This window comes from Microtus ochrogaster, chromosome 7 (assembly GCF_000317375.1).
Source record: "Microtus ochrogaster isolate Prairie Vole_2 chromosome 7, MicOch1.0, whole genome shotgun sequence".
NCBI classification, from domain to species: Eukaryota; Metazoa; Chordata; class Mammalia; order Rodentia; family Cricetidae; genus Microtus; species Microtus ochrogaster.
This window is the reverse complement of record NC_022014.1, coordinates 83,581,391-83,592,391: the sequence shown is the minus strand read 5'-3', so window position 1 is coordinate 83,592,391 and position 11,001 is coordinate 83,581,391. Positions and strand designations below refer to the sequence as shown.

The following is an 11,001-nucleotide window of genomic DNA, read 5'->3' as shown; positions in this document are numbered from 1 at the left end:
AAAAAACTGTCTGAAGAGGGCTGGAGAGGTAGCTCAGCAGTTAAGAACACTGGCTGCTCTTCCAGAGGACCTGAGTTCAATTCCCAGCACCCACATGACAGCTCACACTGTACCTCCTGTCGAGGAATCTGACACTCTCACACAGACATACATGCAGGCAAAACACCATGAAAAAAAAAGTCTGAATGAGAAACAAAAACCAGGCAGGATGTAGTGGTACAGGGCCATGGCTTGAGCTACTCAAGAGACCAGAGTGGAAGGATCATTCTAAGCTCAGGGATTGAAGAACCCAGGCAACACTGGGGTCAGGAGAGCCTCTCTGAAAAAGATAGGGGTGAGGGACCAGGTGTGGTAGAGCATTTCTTGGGAGACAGAGGCAGGAGGACTTCTGAGTTCTGGGCTAGTCTGGTCTACACAAACACTGTCTAAAAAACAAAAAGATGAAGCCAGCGGTGGTGGTACATGTCTTAAATCCCAGCACTCAGGAGGCAGAGGCACTCTTGAGTTCAAGGCCAGCCTGGTCTACAGAGCAAGTTCCAGGACAGACAGGGCCACAGAGAGAAACTGTCTAAGGAAAACAACAGCAGCAACAACAAAAAAGATGGGGAGGTTTGACATCACCAGAGATAAGAGTGTTTCCATTGCTTCATTTGTTCTTTTAAATATATAGTTTGTTGGGGGCTAGAGAGATGGCTCAGAGGTTAAGAGCACTAGCTATTCTTCCAGAGGTTATGAGTTCAATTTCCAGCAACCACATGGTGGCTCACAGCCATATGGAATGCTGAATGTGATAAATCTTTTTTAAAAAGTAATACCTAAAAGCATGGATGAGGGCATCTTTAATAAGTTGAAAGTAAGACATACCCAAAGCAATATGGGTATGGGCTCTTTCTCTCAAGACAAGGTTTTGAGAAATCTTGTGTAAAAGTCCGAACTGTCCTGGAACTCACTATGCAGACCAGCCTGGCCTCAAAAATCACAGAAATCTGTCTGCCTCTGCCTCCTGAATGCTGGGATTGAAGGCGCATGCCATCACCACCCAACTGGGTATGGGGTATGGGCTCTTTAAACAAGAGTTATCCAGAGTTCTTCAATACACTTCACAGTCGGCTACAGAACTAGCCAGTTGTGCATTAGCTGGATGGTTACATGGCTTCTGAAAAGAACACAAAAACTTACAGTTCTAATAACGGTAGCCTTGGGCCCTACTACTACAGGCTCTAGTTCTGATGCTTAGTGGGAAACAAAATGGCCAAGGCATCCAACTTATTGGCCCCTGCTAATGTTGGGTGCACGTCTAAGACATGCACGGACTTGGGCTGTGACCAAGTGTGTCAGAGAACAAGGACCCAGACTTCAAAGACAGTAAAACTTTAATGTCAGTAAACTTCACTCCGGAAAATGCAAACTTGGAAGAGTCAAGGCACTCCGTGTGGGCTCCTTCACCAGTTGTTCTGGATGATGCAGGCTGTCCCATATACGGTCATATATGTGTTGTTTTATTGGGTGATGAATAAAGCTGTTTCGGCCAATGGCTTAGCAGAGTAAAGCCAGACAGTAAATTCAGAAAGAGAGAGAGAGAGAGAGAGAGAGAGAGAGAGAGAGAGAGAGAGAGTAGGCAGAGTCAAGGAGATGCCATGTAGCTGCCAAAGGAGAAAGACACCTCCAGAACTTTACCAGCTTTGTGGTAATACACAGATTAACAGAAATGGGTTAATTTGTGAGAACTAGCTAGAAATATGCATGAGCCATTGGCTAAACAGTGTTGTAATTAATATAGCTTCTGTGTGATTATTTGGGTCTGGGCAGCTGGGAAACAAACGAGCAGTCTCCTTTTACAACTATGAGAGATGCCCCTAAGCAAGGCCCAAGCCTAGCTCTTTTGATGTCAACATGCGGGTGGTTTTTGTTTTTTGAAACATGGTCTCATGTAGTCATGACTGGCTTTGAACACCTAATTATTTTGCTTCTACCTCCTAGGTGCCAGGATTCTAGAGCGGGACCGCACTCCCAAGGTTTGGAAAGTTTCAAGGTTTCACTATTGTGAGCCAGCATCAGGTCCTCCCTCCTTTAATACTATGGGAGACACATTCAAACAGATTCCATCCCTGGTCCGCTCCGAAGGCCTCCCCTATTTCCCAGAGGCCTGCTACGCAGGACATGGACCTTTTCCTACTATCTCGGTATAACCACTCTGCCCTTCCTATCACTGAAGTCTGGTGTTTATACCTCAAGGCGTTCAGCCAGTACTGACACCACATCTCTATCCAAACCAAACCTAGATGGGTACTCTGGCCTCTGTACACACCCCTGCAGGCAAACAAGGTGCTGACTGCCAGCCACCTGAGAGATTGATACACCTGCACTGGGCACATCTGTTCCCACTGTACTGTTACCCTGCCTTGCATGGCACTGAACGCATAGGAACCTCTTAAGACAGCAGGCTTACCTACAACAGCAGCTTCAGTATCAGCTGGATTAAGGGATTGAGTCCTTTGTACAGTAGTCCTGACTTGTCTTCCTGAGACTTGTTTCAGAATGAAGCCAGGCTCAGGAAAACACCAGCCCCCTCCATCTGTGTCTCAGGCAAGTGCTGGGGGAACTTGCCCTTTATGAGGTGGGATTCACTGGAGGTCACTTTTAAAAGGATAACCTTCAAGGGACAGGGAAAGAAAAGCACCCCCACCCCCCTACTGTTCAAGCCCCTATCCAGAGATAAGCATCTGCTGTCTTTCCCTCTGCCAGGTCTAGCAGCTAGCGGGCCAGTTTCCAGCGCATTGGTCCCCTGGGTCTCTGAGTCACAGACAAGTCTGCAGCTTCCTCTGAGAAGAGCAGCCAAGCGGGTGTGCAGATGTCACTTCCAGTCGCTGCAGCTTCTTCAGGGCTCTGTAAGCCTGCACAGCCCGTTCCCGCTCTTCCCCCAGAATCCGCTGGCGGGCCATTGAGGTAGCTGGAGTCAGGGACCCACCACCAGCGCCCAAAAGCATCTTTAACATTAGAGACTTCTTGCCAGGCTGAGGAGAGAGAGAGAAGGTTTTAGCACACACTCACTAGGAAAGAAGGTAGCAAAGGGCTTTGATTGGTTCAGCAGCTCATAGTCCAGAACACCTGCTCCTCAGCAGACACAGAAATGACCTAACCATCCCCACTCCCTGCAGCTCATAGTCCAGGACACCTGCTCCCCAGCAGACTCAGAAATGACCTAACCATCCCCACTCCCTGCATGCTTGGTCCCCACGTACCGCATCTCTGCCAATGCTCCGTCTAGGCTGGACCGTCAGCTCCGGGGGCTGTAGCACAACCTCTCCAAACTCCACAGTATCTGGAAAGTCAGTGAACAGAAGCTGCTGTTCAGAGCCAGTGGCATTTCTGACTCACTGCCTGTCCGCCCTTTCTTGAGGGCTTCAGGACTCACTCATCCTCAGGCCTACGAGTGGTGAGCCCGGAAGAGTCCAGAGGTACCAGCAAAGAGGTCTGGGGGAAAACAGGTAGCCCTGTGCGGACTACAGCTTCTGTCCCTGCTGTGGGAAGACCTACCTTTCAGCAGCTCCTGCTCCAGCCTGTCCACTGTTCTTTCCTCCCTTTTCTTCTGGGCTTTTTCAAGGCGCCGCTTCTGGAACCTGGGGGGAAAAGCACGTTTTTCAGACTCTTAAGTGCTGGTTCCATCTTAGGGGCAGCAGAGGTCAGCCTGACCTCAAGGGATGCAAGATATGGAAGTGGGAGGCAAACCCATGCTCTGCACCCGACAGGCTCCCCAAGGGTCCCCAGTCAGTAGTTGTCAGCCCCAGGGAACAATGACAAAGTCTAGATGTTCTGAATTGCCCATACAGCCTGGACCCATAGGTATCTACTGGAACAATGCCCTCCCATACTGAATGTCAGTTATGAGATTGGATCCACAGGCCTTGCAAAGTACTGTATGTGTGATACACCACACCTCTTTGTGAGCATTTGCAGACCGCGATGGCTCTGGCTCCTCTGACTGTAGTATTAGAAGGAAGTAGAAAGCAATCTTTTTACATCTTTGAAAGAACAGAAAGGACACATGTCTGCAGTACTAGTGAGGAGGAAAAGAAGACAATGTAGCCATTCTTGTTGGTCAAGAACAGAAAGGACAGGTGTCTGCAGTACTAGTGAGGAGGAAAAGAAGACAATGTAGCCATTCTTGTTGGTCAAGAACAGAAAGGACACGTGTCTGCAGTACTAGTGAGGAGGAAAAGAAGACAATGTAGCCATTCTCGTCGGTCATCTTTTTGTTTGCGACACTGTCTGGCCTGAACTCACAGCAGGCCCCCAACCTCAGCCTCCTGGATAGTGGAATTGTAGCCACAAACGACCATACAGGGTTGGAATGTTTCTTCAGCTTCAGTGAAAGACCAGACTGAGCCACGCAGGTCTCTGTGAGCTCGAGCCTACCCTGGTCTACAGAATGAGTTTCAGGACAGCCAGGGCTACAGTGAAACCCTGTCTCAAAAAAACTAAAAAGAAAAAAGAGCCAGGTGGTGGTGGTGCATGCCTTTCATCCCAGCACTCAGGAGGCAGAGGCAGGCGGATCTCTTCAAGGCCAGCCTGGTCTATAGAACTAGTTCCAGGAAAGGCTCCAAAGGAACAGAGAAACCCTGTTTCGGAAAAAAAAAAAAAAAAAAAAAAAAAAAAAAAAAAGAAAGAAAGCAACCTCAGGCCAATTCTTCCTGAAAGTTGAGGTTAGTGCATCTAAATAAATAATTTTTTTTATTTATCCCAGTCAGGGATGAAGGTATAGAACTTGCACAAACAAGACAGACTAGAGAGAAACCCACTACATGACAGGTGACAGGCCGATGCCAGCCTCCCAGGGGCCACTCCACAAGGGTGATTCCCTTGGGGATAATGTCTTAGCAGACACCAAGCTACAGGAGCTTTTCCTACAGCAGTGTGCGCAAGGCAGATAACCGTCCCTTCTTGTCACCAGGACCCACAGCCCTGGGCCTCCCGGCTCAACTCACGCTTTCTTCCGTTCAGACTTCTCCTTCTTGGGAGCTGCCTGCACCTCTGGCTGCCGAGGGGCCTGGTTCTTGCTAAGGAACAGCACATGCTGGGCCTCCTGTTCCATGCGTTGAACGTAGGCCACTTCAGACTCCCCCTTCCTCTGCTTGAACTTGGGGACAACAATGTCTGTATCTTCTTCCCCCTTTGCTTCCTTTTCCAGTGTCTCCTTGAAAGCCGCCTGGGCTGAGGACAAAGGACACAGGACAGAGTGGTTGGTGACCTTGAGTAGCCTGTGACCATTTCCCCTCCTACAGCCACAAGAAGCAAAGACCAGGCTTAAGGAAGAGCACCGATCTACAACATTCAGTTCAGGGCAGCCCTACAGATGTGATCTCACGACCCACTGGCTCCAGCCAACACAGGTGAGCAAAGAAGCTGGAATATCCAGCATGGTGGCACACACCTGTAATCCTAGCACTTGGGAGGCAGAGGCAGGCGGATCTCTGTGAGTTCGAGGCCAGCCTGGTCTACAGAGTGAGTTCCAGGACAGCCAGGGAAACCACTGAGAAACCCTGTCTCGAAAAACAAACAGCAGTGTGACTGGCGAGATAGCTCAACCAGTAGGAATATGTGCTCCTCAGGGTCGTGGTTTAGCTGCCCAGCAACCACAGTGGGCAGCAAAGGCCTGTAACTCCAGCTCCAGGGGAGCCAACACCCATGCACATTCCTGCTGACCAGTAACACTAGCACATACATAATTAATAATAAGATCTCAAAAGTCCAAGCGTGGTGAGTTACAAAAGAGCACTGCTGTAAAATCAGTACGACGCTGTCCTCCCCACCTCAAACACCTCGAAGGATTTGGGCAACTGGACGATTCAGACAAGGCTACGCTGCCACCCAGCAAGGGCTGCTGCATACCCTCCTTCTTTCTCTTCTTGTTGCTGAGCTGCTTTTTCATCTCCTGTCGGTTCCTCATAATCTCTCGGAGTCGGAAAGGGATTTCTTGCTCATCTTGATTCTTGGGCTTGCAATTCACTTTCTTCTTTTCTTTGCTGGAAAGATAACCCGCGAGTGAGACCCTTCCCTAGGACAACATAAGCAGAAACAAAGTAAGGAAGAAGTGGTGCCGGATCCATGAACATACAGACGGTCCTCTCCTCACCCTTGACCCAAGCTGCCTTGAACTGGATTTTTCTCCGCATGCTAAGGCAAAAGTCCGTGGCCTCATACCGGGAAGGTGCCTCACGAGAAACTTGAGGCACTCACCTCCGTTCATTCAACACATGGCTGAGCGTGGGCCCGGGCTGAGTTAGGTAGAGAAGCTCCCAACTGGGTCCTCTCCCAGGAATGGCACCCACCTGCGCTGTCCTGGCCGTGAGGCCAAGCGCTGCTGTCCCTTCGCCTGCTGCTGGCGCCGTCGCGCGTGCGGCTGTCCCGAGCCTCCAGGACCCGCCGGACGGGCGCCTCTAGCACGCCCGGGTCCTCCCATTACTACTCCTGGAGCTCCCTGCACGAAGCCATTTCCGCCCTCTTGCGAGACCCCGCCCCGTGAGCATCACTTCCGCTTCCCGTGCTCCTGCCCAAGCCATTGGCCTCGGAGTCTGCACCGGCTATGGGAATACTGCTGCGGAGCCTGTCCGGGGGAGGCCGGGTGGGAGCTGTGCTCTGCTACCGGGCCAGTTCCCGCGGGCCGAGAGGGCCCCACTGCCCCCGCTGGGTTGCGGGAGGCCAGCCAGCCCTTGGAAGAGTCACGGTCAGCGCGCTCCCTGAGAGCTTTCTTCAGGTTTGGGCCCCAGACCAAGTACCAGTTAGTGACCGGGGTCACGGGTGAACACCAGAGGCGTTAGAGGCGGAGATTGGGGTGACCCGATGTCCTCTGAGCTTCACTTGTGATGTCGGAAGACCGACAGGACTGAGGACCACGCGGATAGTCCGCGTGGTCAGCGGAGGAGTGTTTAGTGGCTGGAGAGGGTCAGCTAGTTCTGTGCAATCGTTTGGAACTCAGACCCAGTTCCTGGCACTGAACCAGGCCCTTAACACGTTTCTTCTCATACCAACCAATGTGTCCGTTTCACAGATAGGGAAACAGTGTACGGAGTGAAATATAATAATTTGTCTATGGTCCTGCAGGAAGTGAGGAGGCCGAGAAGGGTGAACATTCCCCAGTGCCTTACCAGCTTCCTGGAGAGTCATACTGCTTATCCCGTGTTCGCAGGGCTCACAACAGTTCTCCAGCTGGGGCAGCTGCCAGAGTCTTCCCCGAGGAAGACACAGTGTTCTTCACAGACACCATGCTCCAGTGCGAGCCACTGATAGCCACAGAGAGTTGGGAATGGACCACAGGGAAGAAGGTGCAGAGGATGACGGGGAGCCAAAGGCCTCCCAGCCCCGGGAGAAGCCCCCAGACCCTCTGTCACTTGAGCCTCCCACAAACTGCTGCATGAGCGGCTGTCCTAACTGTGTGTGGGTAGACTATGCAGAAGCACTGCTCAGACACTACCAGGATGGGGGGGAACAGGCCCTGGCCGTTCTAGAGGAACACGTGAAGGATGAGAACCTCAAGGCCTTCCTCAGGATGGAGATCCGGCTCCGGCTCCGCACCCAGAGTGGAGGCTGAGCCAGTGTACGTGGGACTCCGGGCCGTGGAGGGATGCCACCCTTTAGAAGCACAGGACCACTTTTATCCTTGAGCCTGGAAGACTCGACATGTCTGCCAGGAATAGGAAGTAATGTGTAAGAACTTCACCTCTGAATAAATTCTCTGTGCCAACCAAACTGTGTGGTCCCTCTGCCTGCGTTGTCAAAGGAAGCATACCCAAGGCTGGTTGTGTGTTCCGGTGAGCAGCCACAGGTTTCTTCACCGGTGAAGATGAACTAAAGCCCTCAGTCAATGAACATCCTACGACAGGATCACCCCAGGCCCCATTGTACCTGGGGTGTCCTGCTGACTGTCAGCTCTGGTTCCCAACTGTGCAGTAAATGAGAACCTTCATGTGGGAGGGGCCTAGCTGCTCCCTGTCTCCTGCTGGATCCTGACTGATGGGAGGGGATTTCTTTCTACTGTGTAGTAGCCTAGGGTCATCCCTTAAGAGTTCTGAATCTTGCTAGACGCAGCTGGGGTATCAAGCTCCAGAACCAACTGCATGGCACTAGCATGGGCTGAACTTAAATGTGTTTGTGCCCACCTACTTTATTAAATGGGAAAGCTAGGCTTATAGAGTGACTTCTGTTGGGTTTGAGCTGATAAATAGGACTTTTTCTGTGTTTGGTGTTTTACACAGACCTGTGACAAAATTAAGACCAGAAAGTCAGGGCACTTGGCTAGTGGGGGACAGAACACGGTTCAGGCTGGCATCTTGGACAGATGACTCATAGCCAGTGGGGGCTGGGCCCAGATAAACGTGATAATGGTGACCACACCTATGAGGTCCCAGACTTTTGTATAGCTGTTTCCTGTAAAGCATCTCCTCCTTAAAAGAGGTTCTAAAGATGGTTGGTTTCTCTGTATAGCCTTGGCTGCCCTGGAACTTCTCTAAAGCACAGAGATCCGCCTGTCTCTGCCTCTCGAGTTAGGATTAAAGGAGTCACCATACCTATTGTAAGTAGACATCTGTTCACATCTCCAGGAAATATTAACACCAGTGGTCAGAATCTCCAGCATTTGACAATTGTGGCTAAGGCCAGTAAGGCTGTGCAGTATAAGATGCCCTTGAAGAAAACCCACTGGCCAGCCCTTTGCAGTGAGCTCAGGTCTGCTTCCGGGTAGTGACACTCAAGTTCTCAGACCCTGCCATGCTGGCCTGTATCTTACCGTGCCACCATTATACTTACCACCATGCATCTGTGAAATGCCCCACAGTGGCCCAGACACCAGTAGTATAATGTGCCTCCTCCCAGCACTTCCATGCCGAAGACAAAGGTTAACATAGAATCATGCAGAGCTGCCTGTGTTGGCACATGCTTGTAATTCCAGTACTTAAAGGGCATCCTTAGCTCCATGACAGTTTGAGGCTAGCATGTTTTAAAAAGAAAAACAAGCTGGGCGGTGGTGGTGCATGCCTTTAATCCCAGCACTCGGGAGGCAGAGGCAGGTGGATCTCTGTGAGTTTGAGGCCAGCCTGGTCTACAAGAGCTAGTTCCAGGACAGGCTTCAAAGCCACAGAGAAACCCTGTCTCAACCAAAAAAAGAAAGAAAAAAAAGAAAAGAAAGAAAGAAAGAAAAGAAAAACAAGAAAACCAATTCTATCCAAAGTTAGAGAAAACAGGCACAGGAAATGGAATACACAAGAGTCGCAGATGCAAACCCCTTGGGGTTGGAATGCAAGAGGCAGGACTGAAAGGCAAGGGGGGAAAGGGGGCTGTCACATAAAGCATCAAAGTCCACGGTTTCCTCAGTGGATGGGAGAGAAAGGGAATGGGTAAGCACAAGCAAGAACTGTCCGGAAAATGGCCCTGTTGTTTCTGGAGGCATCATCCCACCACTGGTGAAGATAAAACTTCCCTTCTTGACCATCTGCTGGAAGGGAATGCCTTCCTTCAGGCCCTTGACTGCTCCTGAATTTCTTCTGCCCACCCCAGCATCCCAGTCAGTGGTGACTCCCTTAAGGCCCAGCAATCTCATTAGTGTAGCATCCCAGCAGAGTCATAATCCACTCACCAGGAGAAGAATAAATCCCTAGGCCACTGCTCTGCTGACCCAGCTCCAGCCGACTGGCACCTGTGGCTCCCTGAGACCTGTCCAGTGCTTGGTGAGTCGCGACCCATCCCGTTACCTTTTCTGACAGCCAGGTCTCTGCTCATTCAGAGTTGGGATTGGGGGAAAACAATAGTTTTTTTACCACTTCTGCCAAGCTTTGGGTCTTTAAGAGTTCATCCCTTTTCCCTGTCCTTTGGAGAGGACATCCTGCCAATCACCTCCTCTGCTTCTCCACAATGTCAAATGGTAGTGCCTGTTACCAAGGCCAGCCACCTGACCATACAGCTAAGTGGTACCAGCTTCAGGTCAGTCCAGGGTTAGGCATCTCAGGCATGGTTTCCATAGAGACGGTGCTGATTATTGGAGCTCTGTCGGGGGTTTATGGCCTTTGGCTAGAGAAGTGTTTTACTACTGGGAAGTAAGGATGGGTGCCTCAGAACCGAGCATCCTGGTTTCCTAAGCTCTTGAGTCCTGGTTCGCAGGCTGGTGCTGGCTTCAGGAACAGAGGCTGAACTTAAGAAGAGCAAGGGAAGCCGCTGAGATTGAAGTGAGCATCGCCTACTCTGCTGATCGGTTTCAGCCTTGATGATTCTGCAGACCACTGGCAGTAACTTAAGGCTGTTCCACATAGGACTTAGGGCAGGAAAGGGGACTCTAAGACGCAGTTGGTCTCTCGGACAGCTAAGGGTCGGAGCAATGCCTCCTGTCTGGGTCACCTGTTTTCAGCAGCAGGTGAGGTTTATTTAGGCAGCTTCCTAGAACTCTGGGAGATTAGGAGTCTCCTTCAGGTGCTAATAGGATTACAGAAGCTGTGCTGTCCTTGGCTAAGGTCGCTGGGGCTTGGAGCTCTTAGGGAGAGGAGGGGCCATCCTCTGTAGTGTGTTCTAGGTTGCAGCCTGATACAGGGCCGCAGAGGCCAGCTCAGCCTCTCCAGAGCCCTGATACAACGTCTGACTGAGAACAATCTCAAATCAGCGAGCCAGGGAGAAGCCTAAGGGAAGAATCCTAGTGTAACTGCTCTCCCTGAGACCGGCTTCTGGCTTGGCCCTCCGAAATGGAGCCGTGAAAGTTAGGAGTACCCAGTTCAGCTGCTTCTGGTTCAAGGACAGGCCCCTTCCTTAGGGCAATGCCCTTCCTTAGGGCATTGCTGTGTTCCATTTCGTGGAGCGTTATTTATCAGCATCAAGTCCAACCCCCAGGGACAGATAATAAACCAAAACCAACAAGTACATAAATATGAACAAACATACTTTATTTTTTTTTAATATTTATTTATTATGTATACAATATTCTGTCTGTATGCCTGAAGGCCAGAAGAGGGCGCCAGACCTCTT

At 50.7% G+C, this 11,001-nt stretch overlaps 2 protein-coding genes across 3 annotated transcripts; one reads left to right on the top strand and one right to left on the bottom strand.

The window, feature by feature from the left end:
* Positions 1-1,683: 1,683 nt before the first annotated feature.
* Ccdc137 (coiled-coil domain containing 137) lies at positions 1,684-6,499 on the bottom strand. Its single transcript, XM_005350861.3, has 6 exons — positions 6,330-6,499; positions 5,890-6,023; positions 4,986-5,211; positions 3,538-3,620; positions 3,243-3,322; positions 1,684-3,014 (listed from the first exon to the last, which is right to left on the bottom strand). The coding sequence occupies exons 1-6, from the start codon at positions 6,458-6,460 to the stop codon at positions 2,799-2,801; spliced, it is 870 nt and encodes a 289-aa protein (XP_005350918.1). The 5' UTR covers positions 6,461-6,499; the 3' UTR covers positions 1,684-2,798.
* Positions 6,500-6,547: 48 nt separating this feature from the next.
* On the top strand, positions 6,548-8,584 carry Oxld1 (oxidoreductase like domain containing 1). Of its 2 annotated transcripts, none has more exons than XM_005350860.3 (2): positions 6,548-6,754; positions 7,187-8,584. In XM_005350860.3, exons 1-2 carry the CDS (start codon positions 6,584-6,586, stop codon positions 7,586-7,588), a joined length of 573 nt encoding a protein of 190 aa, XP_005350917.1. In that variant the 5' UTR covers positions 6,548-6,583; the 3' UTR covers positions 7,589-8,584. The 2 variants fall into 2 exon arrangements, with proteins under 2 accessions (XP_005350917.1, XP_013203062.1); XM_013347608.2 differs by having other exon boundaries at positions 6,559-6,724.
* Positions 8,585-11,001: the final 2,417 nt, after the last annotated feature.

Coding starts and splice junctions, on each gene's coding strand:
- Ccdc137 (XM_005350861.3), bottom strand. CDS start 6,460: ATGGGAGGACCCGGGCGTGCTAGAGGCGCCCGTCCGGCGGGTCCTGGA. Junction 6,024..6,329: donor TCACGGCCAGGACAGCGCAG/GTGGGTGCCATT, acceptor TTATCTTTCCAG/CAAAGAAAAGAAGAAAGTGA. Junction 3,621..4,985: donor AAGTCTGAACGGAAGAAAGC/GTGAGTTGAGCC, acceptor TTTTCCCCCCAG/GTTCCAGAAGCGGCGCCTTG.
- Oxld1 (XM_005350860.3), top strand. CDS start 6,584: ATGGGAATACTGCTGCGGAGCCTGTCCGGGGGAGGCCGGGTGGGAGCT. Junction 6,755..7,186: donor TCCCTGAGAGCTTTCTTCAG/GTTTGGGCCCCA, acceptor CCGTGTTCGCAG/GGCTCACAACAGTTCTCCAG.